The sequence below is a fragment of the Anguilla rostrata genome, chromosome 18 (genome assembly GCF_018555375.3).
Source record: "Anguilla rostrata isolate EN2019 chromosome 18, ASM1855537v3, whole genome shotgun sequence".
Taxonomy (NCBI): Eukaryota; Metazoa; Chordata; class Actinopteri; order Anguilliformes; family Anguillidae; genus Anguilla; species Anguilla rostrata.
This window is the reverse complement of record NC_057950.1, coordinates 2,975,407-3,002,531: the sequence shown is the minus strand read 5'-3', so window position 1 is coordinate 3,002,531 and position 27,125 is coordinate 2,975,407. Positions and strand designations below refer to the sequence as shown.

Below are 27,125 nucleotides of genomic sequence, written 5' to 3'. Positions count from 1 at the left end.
GAGGCGACGCGCAGGTTATTTTCCTCTGAAGCTGGGTAACCCGGCTCCAGCGGCTGCGGCTGCAGTTTGAAAATGCGCAACAAATAGACCGCCGCCGTGGTCTGTCCGTGTAACCTGAGCAGGAGGATCCTCTCGTTTATGTCATGCAGCTCCCCTAGGGAGGAACATGATTTCCAGCATTTGAAGAGAGGACAGGGTGACTTGTTTTGACAGCATATTATGACTCGTGGTGTTGCAAAAGCGTCTCTCTTTCTTGGCCCAACATATTGCCTGTTTATTTATTTTTTGGGGGGGGGGGGGGGTGGAGGAATCATGTGACCTGGGAGTCGGAGAATAAACTTGTGACGGAAGAGCCGAGCGACACTCTGGCTGCTGTCCCTGTAAGGCTTTCAGTCGCTGCTAAGATCAGACAGCACTTCTGACAAATCATTTCAGAGGGCAGACAAACGTGGCTCCACACCGTCTTCTTACAGGGGGGTGGGTGGGGAGGGGGTCCCAAGATAATTCCAGGTTCCTGACTGAACACAGATTTTCTTTTATTCCCTAATTTGGAATTTCCCAGTCAAGATTATGAACTGTCCCATCACTGCAAACTCCCTGTAAAAATTTGGGAGGGGGCAGGCCACAGCATGCACCGTCTAAAAGGATGTTGTCACTGGGTAGTCCAGCCGTGCTGACGGTGCCCACTTCCTGGGTTTCCATTTGGCTTATTTCAGTTGCTCATTTGGAAAATGGAACATCCTTGCTCTTTCAGGCGTCAATTTGAAACCATGTCAGTTACAGATTTGGCAGATGTGGAGAAGTGGATCCACAGATTGATCATTTATGTCACACATTCTGGAAAAAAAAAAAAAACTTTCACAATGGATGCTCTTGTATATCCTGTCTGAAGCTTTCTCTGGGAGCCTCCTAGCTCCTCCAAGAAGCATTTAACAGATTAATGTCCTTAAAGGTGGCGGACCTCGATCAATTTCCGGGTCGGGCAAGGCCAAGAAGATGAGGACAGATAAAATAAGTGATTGGAATAAGCTCATTGCCAACTTCCTGCACTGTTCTTGCCTACTTCCTGTGCTGCCATTTCTCATTTCCTGTGGTGCCATTTCCCACTTCCTGTGACACCACCACATACTCATTGTGCTGCTTTTGTCCACTTCCTGCACTATTATTGCCCACTTCCTGTACCGGTATCGTACACTTCCTGTGCTGCCGTCTCCCGCTTCCTGTGGCACCATTTCCACTTCCTGTTAAGGTATTGAGAAAGATGCAAGAGCCAGATCCACCAGAGGTATCTCTATTTTGTAATGAGGCAGAGAAAAAAACACTGCAACAGCCAATTATATACCTCCCTGGGAGGGTCACAGGTCATATTCAGCCCTGGCAGGTCAGAGGTCAATTACAGACCTTGGATGCATTGCTACACTGAGAACCATCCTCAAGGGACAGACAGTGGTTCACACTTGAATCAGACGGCTCATTTCAGAAAGATAATGTGCAGTTGTTTTGCTGTTTAATTTGCCTGAATGTATGCCCAGAAATAACCCATTTAAGTAACAGTAAAGTTTTACAGAGAGATGATTCGTGGAACAGTTTGCTAGACCATATAGCACAGGCAGCGGCCCTTGGGGTATTCCAGACCAGGCTTGATGCGGTGCTGGATGCTCTCTAGTTTGCAGGTAAACGTAAAGCCTTGGTGAAAGAGCTGTTCTCATTATCGTGCCCTCTTATATTCTGGATTTAGAGTCTTGGTAGGGCCCCAGCAGTAACAGACCCTATTGGACAATCTGTCAGTTGACCTACACATATTGTAGCTCTGAATGGTAGAGTTAGCAACTTCTCAGTGTCTTATTTTAAGCCTGTAAAAAAATAGTTTCATTTCAAATAAATTTAATCGCCCTTAATCACCTTTTTTACAAGTGTTTGTTTGTGTGTGTGTGTTAGTGTGTGTGGAACGCAAACCCACTCACCCTCTTTGCTTATGTTGAGAGACCCACAATATAAATATTTTTCTCATCTGAATACACAGCAAATCTCTATCACCCTAACTTTCGCCTTTCAGCGAGTGATCTTAAAGATAGTGATCTTAGCCAATCAGTGACACTGCAAGATTATTCCTTCTCGGCACTCCCACCCCACCCCAGAATCAGGTTCAGCGTGTCTGTCTATGGGCAGTGGGCCAGCAGCATAGAGAGCAGGGGTTGGGGGGGGGGATCAAGTGCCACCAGCGAGCACGTAAAACCCGGCTGATGACAAGCCGTCCGCTTCTTCTCCTCGCGCCACAGCAACAGGCAGCAGAGCGGTGGCGCGCAGCGGCGGCAAAGTAGCTCTTTGACCCGACCCCCGTCGATATTGCAGAAAACATGTGTGGGTGTCCATCACGGCGGGATGGTTCCAAGGCAGCTAGGGCTCTTGGGAAAAATAACCTCAGCGCCCCATCTCCAATTATAGCATTGCCTGCCCGCAGAACCGGGAGGCTGTGTGTGTGGGAAGATTAGTTGACGCAAAAACCATTCGAAAAACTCTGCGGCCGGGTCGTTCGAAAGATCGCGTCTCCATGCCCCGTGACCTCCTTTGCCAAGAGGTAAGTGCCTGTGCACTGTAACATAAAAATAAAAAACGCCCACCGACTCTTTTCCGCTATTAAAATGAACAAAAAACGTCTCGAGACGGGAGATGAAGGGGATTTACCAAGAGATCAATGTTATTTCCCGAAAAGGTACAAGCATTTGGCCGAAAAAAAAGTGGTCATGCAAAATTGTTCCTTCATTGGTCAGGCACCAAAAGGAAATCTTGAAAATCAAGTTATACATTATATGAAATTTCCTATTTTAATTTTTAAAAGCACGACTTAATGGTTCACACTTTTCATGGGGTAGATTTCCAATACTTTCTCAACACAGCTGAAATGTGTTTTTAGAATTATTTTCTGCAGTTCTAACCTGTTCCCAATAAGAAAAAGATATGAAAGTACTTAAATTAATTGGTGTTTTTCTGTGTTAAATGAATTAAGCAGAAAATAGATTTGACAGATGTTTCAAGTGACAGCACGGCCAAGAGAGGATAGAAGACAAAGAACTGGAATATAACAAGGTGAAAAAAATTGGGGGGTTGGGGGAGAGGAGGGGTGGGTCAGGGAGGGGTCAGTCAGTTTATTCAGTATGGCACTTTTAAATTTGAGAACCAAATTTAAGCAAGATTTCTACACCATAGTTTAAATTAATTGTATCATTTTTATATAATGAAGACTAAATACTGAATACATTGTGTAGCTTAGGTAGATTATTCTTAAAAACCACTGCCTGTCTACAATGCACGTCACATCTGTCTCCATTTATGAATTCAGAAGATACAACATGAAGTCTAGTTTACATTGTTAAGGGTTTATTTTAAATGGTTATGACTTAAATTATATTGCGAAGAACGTTAGCTTAAAGAAATACTATGGCAAGTAAAAAAAACTATTATCATCATTCATAATAATAATAAATCATTAGGCTAATAATAATATAGACCTCACAGATTGGTGGCCAGTGTTATTTTAATTAATCAAAGTCAATTTATTGCCACATTGGTTGGCTACTGCTTGCACCAAAACAAGAGTGAATTGTGGGTGATGTCTTGAGCTATTTTTGTTCTTGGCCACATGTATGCAAAAACACATGATTTAGCCGCTGAAGCAAGTCACCAGTTAGCCAACATTGCTTCTCACTGAATGCAAGGTGTTTCAGTTACAAACCGTCGTTCTGTGTGAACTCATTAGTCCACAGACTCTGAAGGTTCGAAAAGTGAACTGGACCGCAAGGTCCGGCTCTCCAAATATAAAAATAGCTGATGAGCATGTTTATTTCGCCTGCTGTTACTCGACACCAAATGGTTATTCCAATACATGTGCTAGCTAGCTAGCTAGCAAGCTAGCTTCTTCCCGTGTTACAACTGTTTGGTTTCTCCGTCTCCCCACTCCTATTTCAGAACATTTCTGCTTTCTCCAGATTCCTTGTCTGCTTCATTTCACCTGGATTCAAAGGCCCGAGCAATCTCGAAGGTACACTTTGCCATTTATGTCCTCTGACAAGAATTTTAAAAAACTGTTTATCGCCCCCAGAGTGCTCTCTAAAGTAACTGAAAACCTTGTCTTTTCCTCAGCTGTCGGGTTCAAATGACATTGTCTGGATATCTCAGTGAATCCGTTTTCTTTGAAACTTGACAGAAGCTCTTGCCTCGAAATGCAATACGGAAGCAAAAGGTAAGTCGACAGTTGTGCAGTGTAATTGGAAAAAAGGCTGCTTCATGGTTGACAATAATTTCAGTTTGTTTTTAAAAGATTGGTTGACGAGGAGGGTAACACATCCAAGAAAATATTTATGCTTTGACTGTGCAAGCCCAACATATTTAAGAAGCAAAGCGGCGTTGATAGGGTATGCAGCGGCCAGCATTTGTGTAGACTATAGTAATTACACAACTACATAGCCAAGTTACCTGACTAACTCCCCTTAGACGTATAGGCTACTAGCAGTTTTTAAAAATAAATTAAATAATTTGTGTCTCACTGTCTTGTGAAGCCTTTCCCTGGAGACGTCAGATGTGCGAGCGGCATCAGTAGAGTCGTTGGGTAAAAATAAACTTGTCACACAAGCAGACGCAAAGAATTCATTAAGAACGCAAATGGTATCAAATTTTAAGAGCTGGAAAATTTCTGAAATGCGGCCAAATTGTGCTGGGCATGACGCAGATAGGCTACTGTATATAGCGTAGTTACCAAAATTTTAGTAGCCCATGCTCATCAGCTTGGAAAATAACGTCTGTTTTAAGTACAAGTAGCCTGCCATTTGGAACGAACCGTCGTTTAAGTAATGCCTTATATTAGTCCGACTCAAGCCACCGTTTGTGTGATTTTTTTAAGCCTACGGAGTAGCCTACTATGTCATAATATCCCCACATTTTTCTCATTACAATGGCCTTTTGTCATCAACCCTTGGTGGTGTTATACTTTTTTGTGGTGGTCTGTGTTTGATCATTAGAGAGAAGTTCTGGTTCAGGCAGAGAGAACCCGGCAGAGTTGCTCGAACGAGGGATACAAATTGCTTCAAGAGTTATTCTAGGTCTGTTTGGAGACAGCCGGATCGCTACAATAAAATTATCTTCACGCTATGTCTTGTTTTACGGATACTGACCGTTGCCAATCGTAGTAACCTACTGTACGAGTGTATTTTAGTTCTATGCACTGTCTTTTACTGTTACCTGCCCAGCGACAACAGGTGAAATTTTAGCTTGATAGCTCATTCTGGGACCGCCAAGTGGCTGCCTACTGTCCCTGCCAATTAAATGAATAAAAATAAATATTCTCAGTTTGCCGGTCCTCATAAAATTATACTTTGTTTGTTGTTTTTGAAGCATTTTATTTATATACGTTGAGGGTAAATAACTTGATCAGATGTGCACAGTCACATCCCACCGACAGTCGTTACCCAGAGTGTGGAAAGCTGTCATCTCTGAAAAACTGGCGTGCGGAAGACTCAACGTGCATTTACTGTTAGTCTGAAACCATTTTCAGATAGCGTATTGTGTAGGTGTAGAAGGTTTTTGTTTTCAGGTTAAGTAAATAAGCGGCAAGCTTATCTCATATTTGCATCCAAAGTCAACCTAACTTCTCTAAGAAATGTAAGATTCCGATTTCTTTGCAATTCATGAAAAAAGTGCTTGAATGTATGCCTATTAATTTTAAAAAAGTAAAAACTCTATTTGTTAGTTAGCTTAAGGCTTTAATTTTAGTTGTTTAGTTTTCATTCATTTAAATTTTTTTCAGTCTCATTGATTATCGTGTTGTTTTTGATGGGGAAGCTCCATAAAATTTGGGTACTCTTAATCGGTAGTTTTTGTGTAAGGGAAATATTAAAAGATGGCCTCAATATAACACTGAAGGTTTTGACACACAAAAATTCTGTTTTGACGTTTCTTTAAATACGTCTCAGTAGCCTACAGTGATTCATTAGCTTATGTTTTTAAGTTTCGTAAGATGAGCAGTAGCCTATAGCCTATACAGTCGAATCACTTGTAGAGCAGAATGGGTTTAAATTGAGATGACATTCTGATTACATGTGATGAAACTGATATTAGTAGAGTTCTTTTTAAAGTTTAATTCTTTAAGGTGTGAGATCGTAAGCATGTGATTTAAAGTCTTTTAAAGTGAACATTATGATGCTGACCACATTCACTACTGGCAAATGAAAGCAATTGAGTTTTAGAACGCTGACTTGCAATTTTTATAAAACATTACAAAAAATGTTCTTCAAATGGTTGAAGAGTGTATGCAGCTAAAACAAAAGTACACCTGCTATACATGTGTATTCATTGTGTTACTCTGGATTATGAGCAAGTGCTTACACACATGGCGATGCCATAAAGCAGTTTTAGCGTGTCTCATTTAATAAGCCACTGTTTCTGAGCTCCCGGTTGCTAGCCATGCTAACGGCTGCCGTCCCTTGGGGGGGGGGTCACTGGCGTCCAATGAGACGCTGTAACCCCGGATGACTCAATCTTTCTCTTCACACTGCGTGACACTAGTCACCCGACTGGGCCGCCACTCCCAGCCAGCGCTGGCACAAGCAGCCAGCACTGGCACGGTCCGGATCCAACACCAGGACCCTGGATGGGGCCTAATCCATGCACTAGAACAAGCGGCCTTATTAACAACTGGGTTTTCAACAGGGGGGTTGAAAACTGCAGACCCTTAAAGGTACAGTAGGGGGGTTCGCTGGTCGGTCTTGATAGGCACTGACTATTTATAGATTTGGGAAGATATTGGGGGGGGAAAACCCCGGCAGGAGCCAGCAGCTCAACTTGCAGCCGTGAGAAGCCGTGTAAACCTTCATAATTTTGTGATCAGTGTTTCTGTCTATGACTGTCCGTGTCCGTGTACTGGCACGGACGAGGGACGTCAGATGGTTTCACTTACCGAAAGATTTTACGAATGACAATTTCTTATAAATGAACATGGAGACTTGGGTTTGGATTCAGTTTTTTTTCTGCCTCTTGGTGATTTTTTTTTTTTACAGATATATATTTGTATTGTTTTCTTGGAGGACTCATTTATATTTCAAAACTATATTCCCTTGGCCTGTGCAAACCTGCATTTCCAGAACTGGTTCAATGGGCCTCAGTTCATACTTTTTTTTAGTATATCTGGTGCAGTTTGGGCAGCAGTTCTGTTCTGAAGGGACTCTATGTGCGTTTGAACAACAGGAACACCGGCTGGACTGTGTGATGCTTGTTGGTGTCTCTTTTGTTGTTTATTTGCATAAACATGTTTTTAGAACAGGGTTTGTATAAGTGCAATTATAGGATAAGGGTCCTGTAAAAGCAAGGACAACCCCCAAAAAAAAGATGAAAAAAATGATGCTTTTTGCCATTAAATTACATTTATTTGGCAGACACTTTTATCCAAAGTGAAGTACAATAATGGTATACCGAAGGTCATTGGAACAACTACAAAACACAGGTCTGATAAGGTACAATACTCATTATATAACAGTTCACACAGTAAACATTACTCTCTGACCTAATCTATGCCAAGTCAAACCAGGAGGCATGACAAGCTACAACATCAAGATAATAATACAAAGCCCTCTTGAACATATGTATACCAACTTCCATTGTACCAAAGGAAAGTAAATAGCACCAGCTTCTTTCCTGTGAAAAGGCTATAAACAAGATGGCCAGATCCTTGGGATTTCTTAAACTATTTTGAACTTGATTATATTAATTTGATGTTATTCAAAATCTTCAAGTAGTTTTATTGTTACATCGCCCATGTAAACACTTTATTCTGATAACTGTAGCACACATTTGCCAGTATCCTGGTCATATTCTTATATTAATAGACATGCTTCTATTAAATGTTATATGGAGTGAGTGAATGAATGAATGAATGAATCATTGCATTTATATAGCACTTTTCCAAACGCTCATAGTGCTTTATAGTGATGAGTGAGTACTCACCTCACCCACTACCATGTTGACACTTATTCAGAATATGCCTCTTACCCACTCCCCCCCCTAAAAAAACAACACAATTACCATGTGAGCTTGCTATTGTGGCAATCCTAAAAATCTTGCATTGTTTTTGGAATAACGGTGAGACAAATTTTTGTCTTTTCAGTTATAAAACATGAATAGACTGAAATGTGTTTTTATTGGACGTGCTGTTCTTGCATGCTGTTCCTGATATTAGCCAAGCTACTGCAAATTGAGACATTGAAACTATGGTTACGTTGAAGCTATGGTTACGGAGAGAGCTTCACCTACGTTACCGTATGTATTAGAGTCAGAATTTACTGATGAGGAGCTGCAACAGATTCAGGCTGAGAGGTCAAAGGTGGTCGATGGGAATGTGAGCTGGTGTGCTGAAGTAAGTCTCATTTGAGAACCACTGTCCACATTTCTCAGTAGATCTGGGTTGTCTAGAGGTAGTTGGTGAAAGTTACTTGAGGATTTTTTTTGTCCTTTTTCTCCCCCTGCAAGTTGAAATTGCAGAAGCAGGAGCCATTTTGAGGCCCTTGGATTTGTTTCTGTTGTCAGGTGCTGCCTTCACATGTAGTGCTGTTGATACTGGAAGCGATTTCAGACACTTCTTTCCCTGAAAGCTTTCTGGCTGCATGCGGCGTAGGTTGGGACTCCAGGGGGGTATTTCACAAACCATGATTACTGAGTTAGCTGGATAGCTGCGCTGGTTGCGGTGCCTCTGAACCCTTGACGTGCAGCGGCTCCTGCAGCTGTGCCTGCCCTGCAGTGTCCGGCGTGGTGTCACGTTCCAGGTCCACAAATCCGGAGTATAAAGTACTGCACGATACAGTACGACAGAATACCAACTGCCCTGTCCTGTTTAGCATGGTTTTACCATGAAGTCTGTTTAGCAGAACATTCTGCTTGGGCAGTGCCTGAAAACGTTTTTGACCATCGATTTCTGGGAATCTGCTTACCCAAGTGCAAGTTTAAGCACTGCAAGATAAATAAACTTACATGCATATTTAAAAATGCACGTAGGATTGCCAGATTTTTCAAGTGAAACTTGCTTGCACTAAAAAATGTTTTGTTGTAAATGCTGTTGTTTTTTGTGCCGTGTGCATTAGGTACAAACTGTGACAGTAAACGGACCCTTCTGATGTGTGCACAGTGTACCAGGAGTGTACTGTTGCATCTGGTCACTAAAATAATTTTTTTGTTTTTGACATTCCTTTCTTGTATAATTAGCCAGGTGCTAATGCCAGTGCTGACCTCATAGGGATTTAGATGATAATGCAGGTTGAAACCATTCTGGTTCACGTACCCTAGATAAACTGGTGTCCCTGGTCATAATAGATCCAACTGGATATGAGAATGCATGTAATTAAAAATACAGTACAGTCCATAAATATTTTGGCAGTGACACGACTTGTGTTGGTTTGGCTCTGTACTCCGGCACAATGATTTGAAATGAAACAATGAAATATGTAGTTAAAGTGCAGGCTGAGGGTAATTAATTTGAGGGCATTTACATCCATATTGAATGTAGAAATGTCAGCCTTACATTGCATGTCAGTTATACATTGCTGCCACCCCCCCCCCTTTTTTCAGGGGACCATAAGTAATTCCAAAATAATAAGAAATTTTTGCAAAAGGAAAAAAACAATGAAAAAGTGGACATCTCTCCAAAACCACAGATCTGGTACGAAATTTCATTCATGTCCAATAGGGGGCTTGTGTGGGATACTCTGAAGACTATATATATAAATATATATATATATACACATACAGATATACAGGAATATCAATGGTGATCATATTTCATGGCACATATAAATAGCTTATTCAGAATATGACTAACCAGGATGAGGACCATTTCCCAGAATACTGCATGCATGTAAATGTAGTCATTGACTGTGCTCCTGATAAGCAGTACTCAAACTGTCTAGCTGCCTTGCCAGGACCCTGCTCCTGGACAATGGGGCTTTGTTCTATGAAAATATCATTAGCAGTGTGTACCGAAGCTAAGTGGTGTGCTGCTGTCTTATTATTGAAGGGAATTACGCAGATGTACAGGCCAGATTTATGACTGGCAGTAAGCCTTTGCTTAAGTACACATTTAAAATATGCACGCCTTACCTGGCCTGCTGTTTTACGCTGGGGTTTGTGCAACGGATCACTTAATCTTACTTACAACTAATTTGTTGTGGTAGAACAATAAATTGTGTTTCTGAAAAGTGTGGGGAAATATATATGGCCCAGAGTCGGTAAACAAATGTCTTTAACCCTGACAAACAATGTTTTAAAAAAATATATTTTGATAATTGCTGACCTCGCTAAACTGTGCTCGTGAAAACAAAAAAAAGCAAACGCTTGAATTTGATAGTGAGGCAAATTTAAAAAAAGTTTTTGGTTGAATCTAGTTTTTTGAGAAAAGAGAAAAGCGACTGGTGTAGAATGATTTATTTTAGCAAAAAAAAACAGCAAAATACAATGATACAAAATCATACTTGCAAAATAAGGTAGAGCTTACAGGATGCACTCATCAGTATTTTTCTGAAACAATATCAGGCTAGGCAAGGAGGTCCTGTCCTGTCCTGTCCTGTTCTGTCCTGTCCTGTGGCTATCCCAGTACAAACACAGTGGTGAGAAGTGCCATCGTAGTCTGCAGTCTGAAGTAATTCCATCTAGGACGGGGTCAAAAATAGACGACGCAATTCACAAAGATCACGCCGACCATAGCACAGTGAGCCACACACACAGCTAACACTGCTCTGCACTAACTGTAGTGATCCAAAGCAGAGTGCAGTGACTACAGATTTGATGAGTCAGCAGAATAACATTTTTTGTAATATTCACCAATCAGACCAGACTGATAGACTGGCAGTAAATCTTTTGCATCTTTTATTTAAAAATGTTGGCTGAACCATTGCTGGGTGAATATGCCTTATTGTTTGAAATTTCAGAATCGCTGCATGTGACTCATACCTACCCGATTGAAAATGGTTGCTTATTGAAAAAGGGTGTGTATATATATGTACATATGTATATATATGTGTATATATATATATACATATACAAAACATAATAATTAAGCAATACACTGTACAAAATGTTTTTTTTAAAAGAAAGAGTTCACTGTCTTGTCTCTCTTAATCTTTTGTCCAGCTTTTGTCATCTTAGTTTTTTAACGTTCTTGGGATTGGGGGGGGTGGTGGTGATGGGGGTGCTTTATATCTGATCCCTGAGGTCGAAAAAAAGAAGCATCGTTCTCTTCCAAAAATAGCTCACGTGTGCCGTACTGGCCCGTATGGGGAGCAGGCAGCGAGTCCATCGCGTACTCATGAAGGTCAGAGATATTACTTAGGAAGGGGTCCACAATGCCTTCTCCCTGACGCTTTATTTTAAACCTCACACACTACCAAAACGAACCCGTCACCGGACACACAGGGAGAGTGCGGAAGTGAACCGGTACTCATAAGGACAAAAACACTTTGGGCCACGTAGTCTTATTCATTCAGCCAAAAATATCCGGATCGTTGCTTTAACGGGCTTCTGAGTGACTCATCAACACTGGTGGAGTGACGTGTCTCTGGTACCAGATTCGGACAGTGCCAGTGCAGACTGTGGGCAGCAGGCCACATAATAGGCCATCCCATCCCCCCGAGCGGGGGGCCTCCCGTTGGCACAGAATTTGTGTCTCGCTAGTGACCCCTACTGGCCAGGAAGCTTCAGTCTGCTCGCACCTGCTAGGCATGCTGGGTAATCCTCTGCTGTAAATGCCTGTAGCTCAGCCGGTGGACTGGGCAGTTTAAAAAACAAAATAATATCTGCTTCTGGCAGCATTGACAAATCAGATGAGCCTACACATATGTAACTAGGGATCTAAATTTGGAGGGGGAAAAAAAGAGATTGTGGCCAAAGACTGGTTAAAGTAGCACTTCTTTTGGTGATTTGCTGCAGCGTGTTCCATCAAAAAAAACTTTTCATTTTATACCTAGTTGCTGTGTAAGTTACATTATTCATGTGTAATGAATTTAATAAATCACTTAATTCAGAATTTGACCCTTGCAAAACCTCTTCAGCTCCAAGTGTTCCTAAAAAACCTTGCCTTCTCACCATAGTTACCGTGTTGTATGAATGAGGCTAAACTGTCTTAGTGGCGAGTAAAATAGTATTCTGTATAAGTATTCTAGGATTCAGTTTTAAATATTTATTTACCATATTAATCCTGTTTGTGATTCCCGAACCGCTTTATACTTTAAGGAAAGGAAACACAGTAAGGAACGAACTTTCAGAAGAGGGTGATTTTTTAGATTTTTTTTTATTTTTAAAACAAAGTGGCCACTATTGACCAGTCATATTGATCTGTTTATAGGGTTAGGTTTTTCTGCAGTTGTTTTCAGCCAGCCAGTGGGTCCAGTAAGCGCACAGAAACCTCTGGGAGAATCTGGAGTTTGGAGTTACACGGTCAGGTAGCTCTCAGCCCAAGCTGGATCAGTAATGCACAGTAGGCCACTTAGCTCAGTAGAGTGCAGTTAGGGCGCTTCTCCCCATCAAACACAGTTTTTATTTCCCTCTGTCGGAGTGCAATGGTGTGTTTCTCTCTTCCAGAGCACAGCAGGGCGTTGCTGTTAATCAGCGGACAGTTGGGTGTTTTCTCTGCAGCAGAGTGCGCCATTGGGTATTTATCTTTCACAGTGCAGTAGGGTAATTCTCTCCATTAGAGCACAGCGGGGCATACCTCTCAATTGGAGTTCAGTAGCCTGTTTCTCTTAATTAGATGGCATCGGCACACTTTTCCTCATCAGAACACGGTAGAACTGACAAGTGTATATTCAATATTCAAATATATTTTGAATAGGTGGAAAAAATAAACATTATAATTATTCACAATAATGTTAGAATATGCAATCACGGTATGGCGGTATCCCCCCAATCAGAGCACAGTAGGGAATTTCCCCCAATCATAGCTAAGTTGGGCATTTTTTTTCCAATCAGAACACAGTAGGGCATTTCCCCCAACCAGAGCTCAGTAGGTTATTTTCCTCCAATCAGAGCACAGTAGGGTATTTCCCCCAATCAGAGCACAGTAGGGCATTTCCCCCCCAATCAGAATGCAGTACGGTATTTACCCCCCCAATCAGAGCTCAGTTGAGTGTTTTCCTCCATCAGTGCACAGTAGGGTATTTGTCTCAATCAGTGCTCAGTAGGGCGTTTCCATTAGAGTGCAGCGGGGGCATTTCTCTCCATCACCGCACAGTAGGATGTTCCTCTCAATCACAGGGCTGTAAAGCATTCATCTCAATCAGAGCCCAGCAGGGAGTTTCCTGCTGCCTGAGTGCAGTAGAACCAGCAAGGCCCCTACTTACGGTCCACGCATATTTACTTCCGTCAAGTGCTGGCTTGCCACCTGTCAACTGTTAGCCTGGCTGGGTGAGGCACTCAGAACAGTGATTTGAGTGATTAGATTAAATGCCGAATGGATGGGCTATCTATTGCCAAACTCATTTGAAGGTACCAGCATCTCAACAGTCATATGTGACTTCATTTTATCCTCCAGCTGTGAATTAATATGGTTTGATTTGGCCTTTGTTGTCACTTCATGAATGTTTGTTGCATCCTATTGCTTTTTAAATATAATGTTATTATTGTTCCAGGATTCTATTATCTTACAGTAATCCTGTTTGGTTTTTGTTATTTGCATATTGTTTATGATAATTCTGTTTGTCAGTCTACTTTTTTTAAAACTCATTTGCACAATTTTGTACTGCCTAGTTATCACCATTATTTTGTGTTGCATTCTAAATTTACTCTGCAGTAGTGCTATTTTTCAGGGTGCTGTGCCAGCATATTAGATGAGAAATGCAATTTCTAAATTTTTAAAGACTCACAGTATTTCGCATTGGCTATTTTTATTAGTCAATGCAAGTTTAATTATTGGTTTAATTGTGTGGGATGGTGTGTTCACATTTTGCCAACAAACAAGAATTTGAGGGGAAATTAAAATCATAAAATATATCTTTGCCTGATTATTTTCTTTTGGCTCACAGATATTCACGATTTCTCTTATCCTATGCTCCTCTGCAGGAAGGAAGAGAGATCACTTCACCTTTCGGAGGGTGAACTGGTTGGAGGTGAAACGGCATAGGTCCCACCCTGAGGAGACAGATTGGGAACGACCCTCCCCCCCCCCCACCCACCCGAACGTTTGAAATGAGCTCCCACGACAAGCGACACGGGGGTTACCGAGGAGGCGCGCAGGGGCACGGCAGACACGGCGACGGCTTCGGCGACGCCTCCGGGTTCATGGACGAAACGGACCGGGAGGTGAGCAGCCTGACGGACCGGGCCTTCCGGAGCCTCTGCATCGGGGAGGAGGCCGTCTACAACGACTCCTCCCCCGTCGAGCGCCACAAGGCCTTCGCCGACGAGGCGCGAAGCCACGAGGCCGTCAAAGGGAGCGCCGGGGTAACGCTCCCCCGCGGGGTCGGCGAGCCGCACGGAGAAGCGGCGGGAACTTGGGGGGGCGCTCCGATGCTCCAACGTTTCGTGACGGATGAGACCGCGGCCAAGCAGGAGCACCACGCCCTCGCCGGCGACTGCGTTTCCCACCATAGCAATGGCGTCATAGAAGCCACCTGGCAGCAGAAACGGACCTCGTCTCTCATCGGTGCGTTCGGCGCGGCGGAGTACGACGGGAACGGCGGCGTGGCGGCCGACGCCGCTGTGATGTCACAGGATTCCGTATACCAGCAAGGCGGCGACCCCTGGGGCGGCTCGGCCCTGCTGAGCATCCAGAAGGAACTGTCCGAATTCTCCTCCGTCTATCACCAGAGCATTAAGGGCAGTACCCTCACCCAAAACAGAAATCACTTTCAGTCGTCCGAGGTAGCAGCTGCTCCCCAGATACCGCCGAACGCAGAGTCCTCCGCTCCCTCCTCGACCTTCCTGAAGAGCAGCAGCAGATGCAGTAGCAGCTTCAAGACGCCCAGCACCAGGAACTTCTTTCTCCACAGTGAATTCAGCCCATTCCAGACGTGGAAGGAGTACAACCGCCTCCTGTACGACAGGGATGCCATGCCCCACGTCCCGTCCACAAGTCAGTCCCCCAGGTGGTACGACTCCCCTTTCTACAGAGAGCTAACGGTGGCCCACAGAGCTCAGATGGTCCAGCTGGAAGAGCAGGGATCTCATCGCAAACAGTACGACAACGTTCTCCCGGCTGAGCCGCCGGCGTCTGCAGTCTGGCAGAAAGCGTCCGCCATCGAAAAGCGGAGCGAGTCAGAGGTAAACGTCAACTGCCCGCCTTGGAAGAGGAGGCAAGAGCCGGTGAAGAATCAGAACCGTCCCTGTACGGCATCGCCCTTGAGCGACAAGCTGAGGCGAAAGGAAGACGTTCTGGTTTCCACGGGCAGGGCGTCGGCAACTAACCTCAAGGTGCAGACGGTGGCAGACGAGCAGACGTCAAATAGCGGGACCCCGTTCAGCATATCCCAGCTCCTGACGCCCACCATCCACCCGAGACAGGAGACGGAAACTTCCGAAATCCTGCAGTACGCGCTTTCTCCCAACGTCCTCGACCCGCCGCTGTCACCCGAGTCCGATCCCAGGCCGACCCCGGAGATCAAACCACGCAACAAGTACAAGGCCATGGCCTCCAGTTTGCTGTTCAACCTCAAAGACAACAGGAAAAGAGTGAAGAGCACGTACACCCCGACCATGTTCAAGAGCACGGAAATCGCAGATCACAGCAAACAGCCCTCGCAGCTGGACTCTCTCACCGGTAAGGAGGGAGGCGTTACCTCAGACACACCCCTGTCCTGGACCGGCGCACTTGTGAGATCAAACGTAATGGATCTCCAGTCTGTCAACAGCCCCGTTGCCCAAAACACCAAAACGCACGCGGTCACCTACGTAAGACGCGCCGAAGGCAGCCGTTCGGACGACTATCTGACGTTAATCTCGCCCAAGACTGTCAGGGAAGCTTCCAGTTACCGGAGCTTCAGTCACACGCCGCAGGAGAGCGGGTCTTTCAGAGACAGGCTCGCCGAGGGCCAAGGTGGCCGGCATGTGGACTCCAAATCAAACGAGACTCCTGGGAGAAAGAGACCGGACCCCTCTTCGTGGAAGGCCGGCGAGTTTGGGAGCCAACGAGAGCAGGATACGAAATACAAGGCTCCAGAAACGCAAGGGCCACCTCAGCCGTTTAATAAGAGAGACGTACCCACGTCGAGAGTAAACGAACACGTGGGAAACGCAAGGACTGGAGAACAATACGATTATAAACTGGAAGCAGATGCGAATTTAGTTAAAAACAACACCAGCAATGAAAGAGGGGTCTTCCAGACAGAAAAGGTTTCCATGATTGGAGATATAGCTGCATTGCTTGAGAGAGACAGACAGCTACTTGAAGCCCAAAGAGGGAACACAGACAGACAGAATGCACTGGTCTCAGGAGAGAAGCACAGTTATAAAAATGAGTTATTTGCTAATACAGAAAAAGGGAACGCTAAACAAGATTTGACAGCAATTAAAGAAAAACAACACGCTCAAAATGAACTTTTTAGAAAAAATGAGGAAATTCATCCAAGGAACCAGGTTGAAGTATTAAGACAAAACCCGTATGGCCCAAACGAAGGGCTTAACAGAAGACAGGAGTACAGACGTATCGATCAAGGGCTGTACGACGCTCAAGAAAATTACCATGATAATCTGGCTGCTAGTAAGGGTCTGCATCCCACAAGGGAGATTCAATATACTCCAAATGAAGCATTTGGCAGAAAGGAACAGGCAAAGCAGGCAGTGCCAGTAACCAGAGAGAATAAACCTGTGAAAAATGAATTTTTCGTAAAAGAACAGGACGGCAATTACCTTCAAGGACAAGCAAGACAGCGTGTACCTTCAAGGACAGATGACAGAAATGGTGCAAATTACACGTTTGTTATCAACCAGCATGAAAAAGGTCCTGCTCAGGACCTAAGCCAACGTTTACCAAAAGATCAAAGGCATCCGAGCGTTGAGGCGTTTGCCGTCACGGACCTCAGTCCCTCTAAACAGGCGCAGGCGGCAAGCGAGAAAAATGCCACATCGGCCGACGAAACGGCCAACCGGGTCAAACAGGTCCTGCCTCCAGCCAGAGGCGTTAGATATGCACCCATCGAGGAATTTGCCAGAAAGGACCGCGAGCTGGAGAAGCAGAGACACACGGCTGGGACGGGGACGGGCGAGCCCAAACACGAGCCGGTTAAAGTGCAGGCGCTGATTAAGCAGTACGAAGGCTCGCTGGGGGAGAGCAGGAACGTGGCCAAAGGCCTGTTCGCGACCGGAGAACTCAAAGAAATGAAAGGGGGAGGAATGCAAGAGAGATACGCGAACAACGACGTGCTCTCCGTTACCGTACCTGAACGAGGGAAAGTGCTGCGAGCGCCACTGGACGGCGCCGCTCCGAGCGACGCCGTGGAACACCACCGAAGGTTCAACACTGACCCGTCTGCTGCTTCTGAATGGGAAAGGTCTGCTAAGGATCTGCGGCTATCAAGACAGAGTAGACCCATTCGCAATGAGTCGCTTTCGCCGAAGGAGCGCGAGGCAGTGCCGGCGAGAGAAAAAGCCCAAACCAGACAGGAAATACTGACGTCAAAACTGAAAGCTCACGCCGAAAAGGAAATATTCGCGATCAAAGAAAAAGGGCACGCCCAGTGGGAAGCTCACGTCACGAAACAGAAAGAAGTTTACATGCACGGGAGCAAAGAGGGAGAGCCTCTGTCTGCAGAACGTGTTACAAAGAACGCGGTACCGGTCGATGGAAACCGTCTGGCTAAACAGGACTCCTTCGCTGTAAGAGAGACACACTGTGGAAACGGAGCGTCTGTCACCCAAAGAGACTCTCCATCAGCAGAACACGTCAAGAGTGTAATCACTGGGGACGGAGAAAAACCTAACCTAGCCAAACCAGCTGCCACAACACGGGAGAAGGAACACTCCAGAAATTACATCATTGCCAAAACGGAGAAAATCAGCATCCGACAGGAAGAGCTTCAGTCTATAGCACGGGCCAAGATCGAAGCCATTGCGGGCAACAGAATTCACCAGCCCAAACGAGCAGCCGAGGAGAGCAGCAATCCCCATCAAACGTCCCCGTCGAGCCGCAGCAGTAACGCCGAAAACATTACGACTGCAGCCAGCGTGAACGTGAGCCAAGCTGAAGAGGAAGATGCTGATAAAAAAGAGGGTGTGCATGCGGTCGAAGAAAGAGACAGGGTTAAAATGGCGGGCCTTCCAGAATCACGAGAACACACTCGGACTCTGGGCACTGCAGTTGATGTTGATGGAACTCACGAGGCTAAAGCTCAAAATGTTCTTCTGAACAAAGAGATGGACAGTGTGAGCCAGGCAGCTTTCATGTCAGCGGATCACACTGCGAATGAACCGGAAAAGCAGCAGCTTGCAGGAGAGATATTTTCGAGGAGGGAGAGAGAAGGTGATACCAGTGATGCACCTGTAAACAAAGAAGCAATGAGTTCCCAACATCCAATGGCAGAATACATAGAAAATAAAGCTACTGCAAATCATGAAAAACATAGAGACGGCGCTTCGCCTGTGACAATTGAAAAGGAACGTGCTCGTAATTATCTGTTTGTAAGCGAAGAAAGTGTTGCTGTTCGACCTGAAGTACCACCATCGTTAGAACACATCAGAGGTAAAAATACTATTGCGAACAATGAAACCCGTCTAGTCAGAGAGGTCACTGGTGCAGTGCAAGAAGACCAAGATAAAAATGAAACTGCTGCACTGCGTGAAACCAACCAGGTTAGACTAGACTCTCTTGCTAGCACAAAGAGCGAAACAGCTGAAAATTATGCCCTTGGAATCAAAATAAGATTGACAGAGGAGGAAGTTTCACCAGAAACGAGTGCTAAAATGGAAGCCATTACTGCAAACCAGAGACAAGACTCTACATGTGAAGTTGCAAACGAGGACAGGGGCAGTGTTATGCATGAACTACCTCGATCATTGGAAACAGAAAATAGGGTCGGTGAAACACTCACCATCAGTGAAAATCCCCCGGCTAAACCAGTAGCTGCTGCAACACGAGAGACGGAAGATGATAAAAACGATGCACTTGCAAAGGAAGAGAGAATCAGTCTTAAGCAGGACGCACCTCTGTTAGTACAACATGGAAATAAAGCTTTTGCAGTTCAGGAAAGTGACGTGTTTAAACGGGTAGAGACGGAACGTGCTGAAAATGTTGTGCCAAGCAACGAAAGAGACTTCTTGAGACAGGAAGGACCATCAGTAGAACATATCAGAATTAAGATTATATCACATGGTGAAATCCCCCAGGTCAGTGAGAGCATATTTGCAATAGATTCTTATTCTAAACATCAAACTGGTAGTTTAGGGGATAGTCAGCAGGTTAAACGTGATTCTCTTGCATGTAGAGAGAGAGAACAGGCTGAATATGATCGTCCTCGTAACACAGAGGGCCTTGGTGTCAAACAGGAAGAACTTCCACCAGTGGCACGTGTTGAATCTGAAGTTCTTGCCATCAGTGAAAGCCTCCAAGATAAACCAGAACCTGAAAACAGGCACAGGGAGCATGCTGAAATTGAAATTTCTCAGTCAGTAGAAAAACCAGATATGAAAGAAGAGAAAAATGTGGTCAATGATAATTTCCCGGTGAAACCAGAAACTGTTGCGACAAAAGAGGCCGAATGTGCCAGAAATGATGAACTTGCAAAGAAAGAGAAAACCAGTGTTGGAGAGGATGCACCTCCATCTGTAGAACACATTAGGATCAAAATTATTCCACATGATGCAAACCAGCCTGTTAGCGAGAAAATAGTTTCAGTGGAAAGCAAAAGTGTTTCATTGCCCGAAAACCACCAGTTTAAACTCGACTCTCTGCAAAGTGGAAAGAGCGAAAGTCCTGAAAACAATGCCGCTGGAATCCCAGAGAGAATCGGACTCGAGTCGGAGGAGCTTTCGCCCAAAACAAGCGCCGAGGAAAAAGCCATTGCTGCGACCCAGAGGCATGAGGCAACACATGAGCCTGTAAATAAGGACAGGGACACCCTGGTGCAGGAACTCCTTCAATCGGTGGAAAAGGTAAATGCAGCAACTGCATTCCATGAAAATGGCCGGACTGAACCAGAAGCTGTTGCTCCAAGAGAGACGGAAGGTAAAAGATGCGATGAGGAGAGGATCGATGCTAGAGAGGAAGTACTTCCACCGGCGGTGTGCGTTACACATGAAGCTGCTGCTGAGGAGGCAACGCGTGGCGATGAGCAGGGTATAGCTGGAACAGGACAGAAGGACCAGGCCAAGAGCTGTGCACCTGCAAGCAAAGAAAAAGTCAGCTTCAAGCAAGATGAACCATCGGTAAAACACAACAGAATTCAAATTGTTCCGGTGGATGAAACCCTCCAGGTGAGAGACAGCGCAGTGGCAATAGGAGAGGAACATTCAATACATGAAACCGCAGAAAGGGTCCAGGCTGAGCTGGACTCTCGTGTTGGTACAACGAATGGTAGCGCTGAAAAGGATGCACTTGGAAGCAGAGAGAGAGTGGGCGGTGGTCAGGAAGAGTACCCATCGCTAATGATAAATGAAAGCAACACGGTCAAAGAAAATCATCGCCCTGAAGATGACCCTGAAAGAATGGGTAGAAAAGACGTGGTGAACCAAGCGCCTACGTCAAGGGAAGAGGGATCGATTAAAAACGAAACGGCTGCAGTCGATGAAACGCACCTGCCTAAACCGGAGGTTCTTGCAACTAGGGAGACAAAAGGTGCAAAAGCAGAATCACTTGCAAAGGAAGAGACGGTCGACCTTGGATGGGACGTGCCGCTTTCTTTAGAAAGTCCCGAAGAGGAAGCTATTCAGATTAATGAAAATCACCCTGTTATGCTGGAGGTGCGTGATGCTGGAGGGAAAGAACATGCTAAAAGTGATGTCAGCGAGGAAACGAATGAACGTGACACAACCGTAGATAAAGAGAAGAAAAGGAGTGATGGACAGGATGAATTTTCGTCAGTAGCGCACGTTAAAGCCGGAGTCAAAGCAAATCACCAACCTAAACACGAACTTGCGAGTAAGGTCACTGACCGTGTAAGAGAGGAACTACCTCAACCAACAGAGGATGAAAAGGAAATTACTGCAACACTTCAGAAAGGAGGTGTTGTAGTCAATGAAAAACACAAAGGTAAACAGGAAGTACTTCCAACAAGAAAGATCGAGTTTGCTGAAGATGTACTAACAAGCAACGAAACAGACAGTGTTAAAAGAGAGGAGAAAGAGCATATTCAAAAGGAAACGAGTAGTTTCAACAAAAATTATCAAGTTTCGCCAGGTGCCCCTGCTGGGAGGAGAGAACATTCTGGAAGCTTTGAACATGCAAATAAAGAGGAAGTAAATGCAGGAGAGGAAGAACGTTCATCAACACAACTCATTAAGACCACAGCCATTGGAGAACTTCACCAGGCTAAACAAGACCTTGAAAAGAGAGACAGAGTGAATGTTACTCAGGAAAGGGCTCCAGCAGGGGAGAGAGAATACCTGGGAAACAAAACCATCGCAGTCACTGAAAATCAGTTGGCAACACGGGAAGTAAGTATGACGAGAGAGGGAGATGCCAAAAATGCGGCAGTTATGAACAAAGGAAGAGATGGGGTCAAAGTCCACGTGCTTCCAGTAAAAGAAAATGAACGGCCTCGCAGTGTAAGGAGTGTAACTGACAAAATCCACCAGGCTGTGCTTGCAAACAGGAATGGCAACAGTGACTCTCCTCCGAAAATAAAGAGTGATATGGACGAATCCATCGCGGGTGTTGAAAATCACAAACATAAAAAGGAAGTTCTGTCAACAAGGGAGAGGGCACATGCTCAGAATCAACCTATTCTGTTTGATGAGAATCTCAAACTTAAACTCGAAGCTCTTGCCAGACGGCGAAAAGAAAAGGTTGAAAGATACACCCGTGCAAACAGTGATGGAATGAACACCAGACAAGGGGAACACGCGTCAACGCCACACGCTAAGACCGGGACTCGTATAGTGGACAAAAATTACCTGGCTAAGCATGGGCTTGTAATTGATGATACAGGGCACATTACATATGGAATCCCTTCAAGGGAAAAAGAAAACATAAGGAATGTGACTACTGCAGCCAGTGGAAGTCCTCTTGCTAAAATGGAAGCATCGGCTGTCACCAATAAAGAACACGGCGAGAAGGACACGCTTATTACTGGTGAAGCTGCTGGTGTTAGACGCAGGGAACCTGTGCCGAGAGATGGTGAACATGGTCAAAATGAGATGCTTGATATTGGGGATCACCGGGTGAAACACATGCTCGAGAACAAACAGGTAGGCAGGAGTAATCGTGCTCCACTACGCTCAGAAAGTATGAGAAATGAATCCGCTTCAGCAAGCGACAATGACCAGGCTAAAATGGAAGCGCTTGCAATGAGCCAAAAACAAGATACCAGAAATTTTGGAGTAACAAATAAAGTTGGGGACAGGGCTGTTACTTCTAAAAATGAAACTGTTATAGGCAGTGTAAACCACAAGGGTAATCAGGGCTTACTGGGAACACAGGTTGAAACGGATTCTGATAGGCATGGCCGCACAAACACAGAAAGAATTGAAGACAGGCATGACGTTGTTTCTCAGAGGGAGAAAGAAAATTATGAAAAGCAAGTAACAGAAAAAGAAAAGCAAAGTCTAAGAATGGAAATGAGGTCAAAAGAGGGAGAATACCCTAAATCGGAGGTTTTTCCAGGCAAGAGGAGCAATATTAGACAGGGTGAACTTCCAGCCAGGGAAAAAGGGCCTACAATACTGGATTACCTCTTGGAAAAGGACAAAGATCGCAGTACACTAAACAAATATGAGATCAAAGAAATTGACACTATTAAACAAGAGGTACATGCCACAAAAGATCCCACTAAAAAGGAAGTACTTGCACTAAAGAAGGAGGAACTCATTAAGAATGAAGGTTTTGCACGTAGAGGAAATGCTATAGTAAGTAACATGGCAACAAAGGATAGAGAGGTTGCAGAAAACAAAGAGAGTGGAGGCAAAGAAATTGACAGTGTTCCACCTGAAGTCCTTGTGAGGAAGTATGAAGTCCCCGCTGAAAATACTTTCACAGTCAGAGATGCACACCAAACAAAACAGGTCACTAATGAAGCAGTGGAACCCCAAAAAGAGGAATTGTTTTCAAGACAATACCAGAGCCTTTCTGAAAATTTGAAAGAACACTCTGCACATAAAGTGCTTGTAACCAAAGACCATCCTAAACTGGAAGCCACTGCGACGACGAGTAGTTCTAAACAGGAAATGGTTCTAACAAAAGAAAGGGAACCCATAAGAAAGGAACTTTTTGCAGTCAAAGGAAAAGGAGAAACCGCAGTGGATAGTGGACTTTCAACAAAAGACACATATCATACCAAAACCAAAGAACGTGCAGACAGAGGAAAAAACAGCAACAGACAAGAGGTACTTATGGAACAATACCAAAATCTTTCAGAAAATATTTGTATAATCCAAGACAAGGATCTTTCTAAATTGGCACCAGACTCGATGAAAGAAAAAGAGCACAGTAAACAGGCAATAATTTCTTCGAGAGAAGATGCTAGACGACAGCCTCTTGCAAAAACAGGAAATGCACATGCTAAACCTGAGATATTTTCAGCCCATGAAAACGTTCATACGCATCCAGAGGTTTATGCAATTACCGACAAGGCTAGATATCATAGTGGAAAAGAGGCACTAGTGTCTCCACAAATACAAGGATACTATAGTAAACATCCAATGCCTGTCTCTGATGAAAGAGGCAACTCGCATACAAGAAATGTTGTTCCCAGAGCAAATAGCAAAATGGAAATGGAAGCTCTTTCAAATACTCAAAATGAAATAAAGGAAACACTCCCACTTAGGGAAAAGGAGAGGGAGGTGATTGCAATGAGAGAACACAGAGCTAAAGAGAGGGCAGTTGCACGTCAAAAGCAGCAGCACTATGAAAAGGAAGCACTTCCAAAACAGGCATATGCCACATACAAAACACTCCCAATCAAAGAAACGACTGACATGAGACATGAATTACCACCTCAGTTTGAAAAGGAGGACGCCAAAAAGGAAGCACTTGCAAATAATCTGAAAGACAGAACAGAAATAGCTGCTAGAAATCAGCCAAACCGGAATATTGAAGGTCAAATCATCCATGAACCCCACAATCGGTATACAGCTCCTCCCTCCCTCCCTTTGCAGGCCAATGGTTGGAGAGGTGCTCCCATTTCTTCTCAGCCAATGGGTCATATTAATGTGCCCTCAAGGGAGTCATATTTAACTGTAGGGGATGCTTCACAAAGCCCAGAAGAAGAATATAAGACACATCCCTCTTTGAGGAGCGCGCAAAGTGAAATGGCTAAGGGCCCAGGGGAAATGAAGGTGGTGGAAGTTAAGAGGAGCATGGGGAAACCTGGGGAAGCATTACAGTACTATGCCATCAACAACCACGAGAGAAACATGGAAACCGGAGACAGACCAGCAACTTCATCTCACGGTCATGAGAGGACGCCAAGGATAGAGCCAGGTGGTTTAGTTCATGCAGAGTTGTATGAAGGTGGCTTGGCCCAAAGCTTAATGGACTACACCAAGGCTCAGATCCCAACAACGCGCTCCAACACTTCTTCACCTTCTTTGGGGAAGCCCTTATTTAAGGTCAAGGACAACTCCCTCAGGGGATCCCCAATGACAAAGACAGTGAAACCGTCTTTCCATAAGACATTTGCGGATGATCAGAGGTTGGGCTCCTCCCAAGAGAACTTAAGTGTCCTGGATCAGGGCGATGAGGAACGCGATCACCTCAGAGAGCACGTGGATGTTCCCGCTGTCCATAATACTGCAGCTGCATCATCACGAATTTCCCGCTCAAGGGAACTACCAAGTCAACATTCTCTCCCTGCTCCAAACTTCACAACTGCGAGGGCCATACAGGCACACAACATTCTTTCTACTCCAGAGTTCACAACGCCAAGGGAGCAACCTGCTCACAGTGTAGTCCCCACCACAGGGTTTATAAGCGCAAGGGAGCCAAGGGGCTATTACAGGAGAAACCGACGCCTAGATGAGGACGGACGCAACTCGGTCATCAGCACCATGTCCGAGGATTTGGAGAGCTGCGGCACCAGTACGTACTTGGAGAACCCCTGCGAAAGGCCCGAATCGGCCTGCAGTGACCTGAGGCCTCTGGGAAAACCGCCAACAGTTCCCCCGAAAAGCGAGAAGGCCCTCCGTCGCGCCAAGAGGCTGACCACCAGGAGAATCAAGAAGGCCGAGGTGACGGGCAACTTCGAGGGCCCGGGCCCGAGCCTGGGCTCGGTCGAACACAAGCCCCTTCGCGCAGTCGCCAGCATGCCGTCCTCCCCCACGGAGGTGCTGGTGTCTCGCCGGCCCGCCCCCGCCCAGCCGGCCCTGCCCCAGTACTGCGTGGAGCCTGGGTACGGCCCCCGAGCCCCCAGCCTCGTGGCACAGCCCTTCCCCCTCACCCAGCGGAAGCTCCTGCAGGACCCAAACTCGGGACAGTTCTTCGTGGTCGACATGCCCGTGCAGGTGAAGACCAAGATGTTCTTCGACCCCGAGACGGGCAAGTACGTGCAGCTGTCCGTGCGGCAGTCGCCGGACGGGGCCCGGTCGAACGCCTCGTCCGTGGAGCTCCTGAGCCCCCCGCCGTACGTGCTGTACCCGGGGTTCCTGCCCGTGCCCGTCTCCTCCCTCCCGCCGCTCCGCTCGGCCTCGCAGATGTCTGCTCCCGCGGCGCTCATGGAGGATCAGGAAAAGCGCAGCGACCCCTGGAGGCAGGAGGCCGCGCGGCAGAATTGCGGCAGGAAGCCAGAGCCATACATCGAGCCTGCCTACAGGCCGCGTGATCAGCCGGCGGAAAAGCCCACCCATGGCGATGAGAGAGGCTGCACCAGCCAACGAAACTTAAATATTATACCCATGGGTGAATTGGAGGATTTTGCTATGGAAAGCGCCTGATTTTATTGGTGGCGACTGACACGTGCCTTGTGTTTTTATCAACAAAGTGACTTAAATTCATACATGCACAATATATATGTATATACATAAAACAGTGGCAATATGGCTGTATATCAGACTTGTTTATAACAAAAATAGACTTTTGTTACAAACGTTTGTTTTCCTTTTTCATAACGTGTTTAGAACGGGAAGCTATTTTTTAGTATATATGTAAAGTTTGGTAAATTGCAAAGTTTTCAATTTTGATGAACCTTTTTTTTTAAAAGACATAGTTTTTGTTGTTTTTGCAATGAACAATAAGACTAAGCAGGACTATTGAAAGGTGTGTACCATTCCATTAACCATGTCCTCGATAAGCGATACTGTGGGGGAGTTTTTTTGTCACAATTACTACAATCCTATTGTCCACCCCAAAAAAAATGTATGTTACATTTTAACAGTTTTAACAGTCGCATTTGAAGAATGACTTGAAACCTTTTTTCTTCATCCTGTTATGCATCATGATTGGTTAATACGTGCAGAGAGCATCTTACAGTTTTACATAAGGCGGATTACATGTAGAATGGCCATTGACACAAACATTACTCTGTAGATTTTGAGTTTGATTTTATTTTTTGAGCGATCTTAACTTTTTGATGGAGTAAATTAATAGTTCCACAGTTGTGTTAGTTGGAATCGGAGGGGGGCAGTTTCAGTCTTGCGGTGACCTGTACAGTTGTGGGGTCTTTCCTAAAAAATACTTAAAAATACCTTAACACCTTTCCCCAAATAATTCTGCACTTCTTTGCCGATAATTTAATATCCTCGGCAGGAAAAAAAAAAGTGTATTTTAATTTTTTTGACATAATGTGAGTGTCTTGGATGACAAAAACATTGCAGTGAAAATATTTTCAAAAATATTATTTAGTGTATTTTTATTGAATGTCCCTTGTGGTGCAGGTTTCAGCATAGTAGAAATATGGTTCTTGAGGTTAAGACAGAGACTCATGTCCCTTACAAGGGACAAAAATGAATTGCCACGTCTTAGGAGGTTATGCGCCTTTTGGAAGTACCTCATACAATAATATTAAATTCACCTTAAAAAGTGA

General features: G+C 44.9%; 1 protein-coding gene across 2 annotated transcripts; it reads left to right on the top strand.

Annotated features, from left to right (window-relative positions):
• Positions 1-2,307: 2,307 nt before the first annotated feature.
• On the top strand, positions 2,308-27,125 carry LOC135244407 (uncharacterized). 2 transcript variants are annotated; one of them, XM_064316650.1, is made up of 5 exons: positions 2,308-2,578; positions 3,011-3,087; positions 3,987-4,039; positions 4,141-4,240; positions 14,086-27,125. In XM_064316650.1, exon 5 carries the CDS (start codon positions 14,212-14,214, stop codon positions 26,035-26,037), a length of 11,826 nt encoding a protein of 3,941 aa, XP_064172720.1. In that variant the 5' UTR covers positions 2,308-2,578; positions 3,011-3,087; positions 3,987-4,039; positions 4,141-4,240; positions 14,086-14,211; the 3' UTR covers positions 26,038-27,125. The 2 variants fall into 2 exon arrangements, with proteins under 2 accessions (XP_064172720.1, XP_064172719.1); XM_064316649.1 differs by having other exon boundaries at positions 3,967-4,039.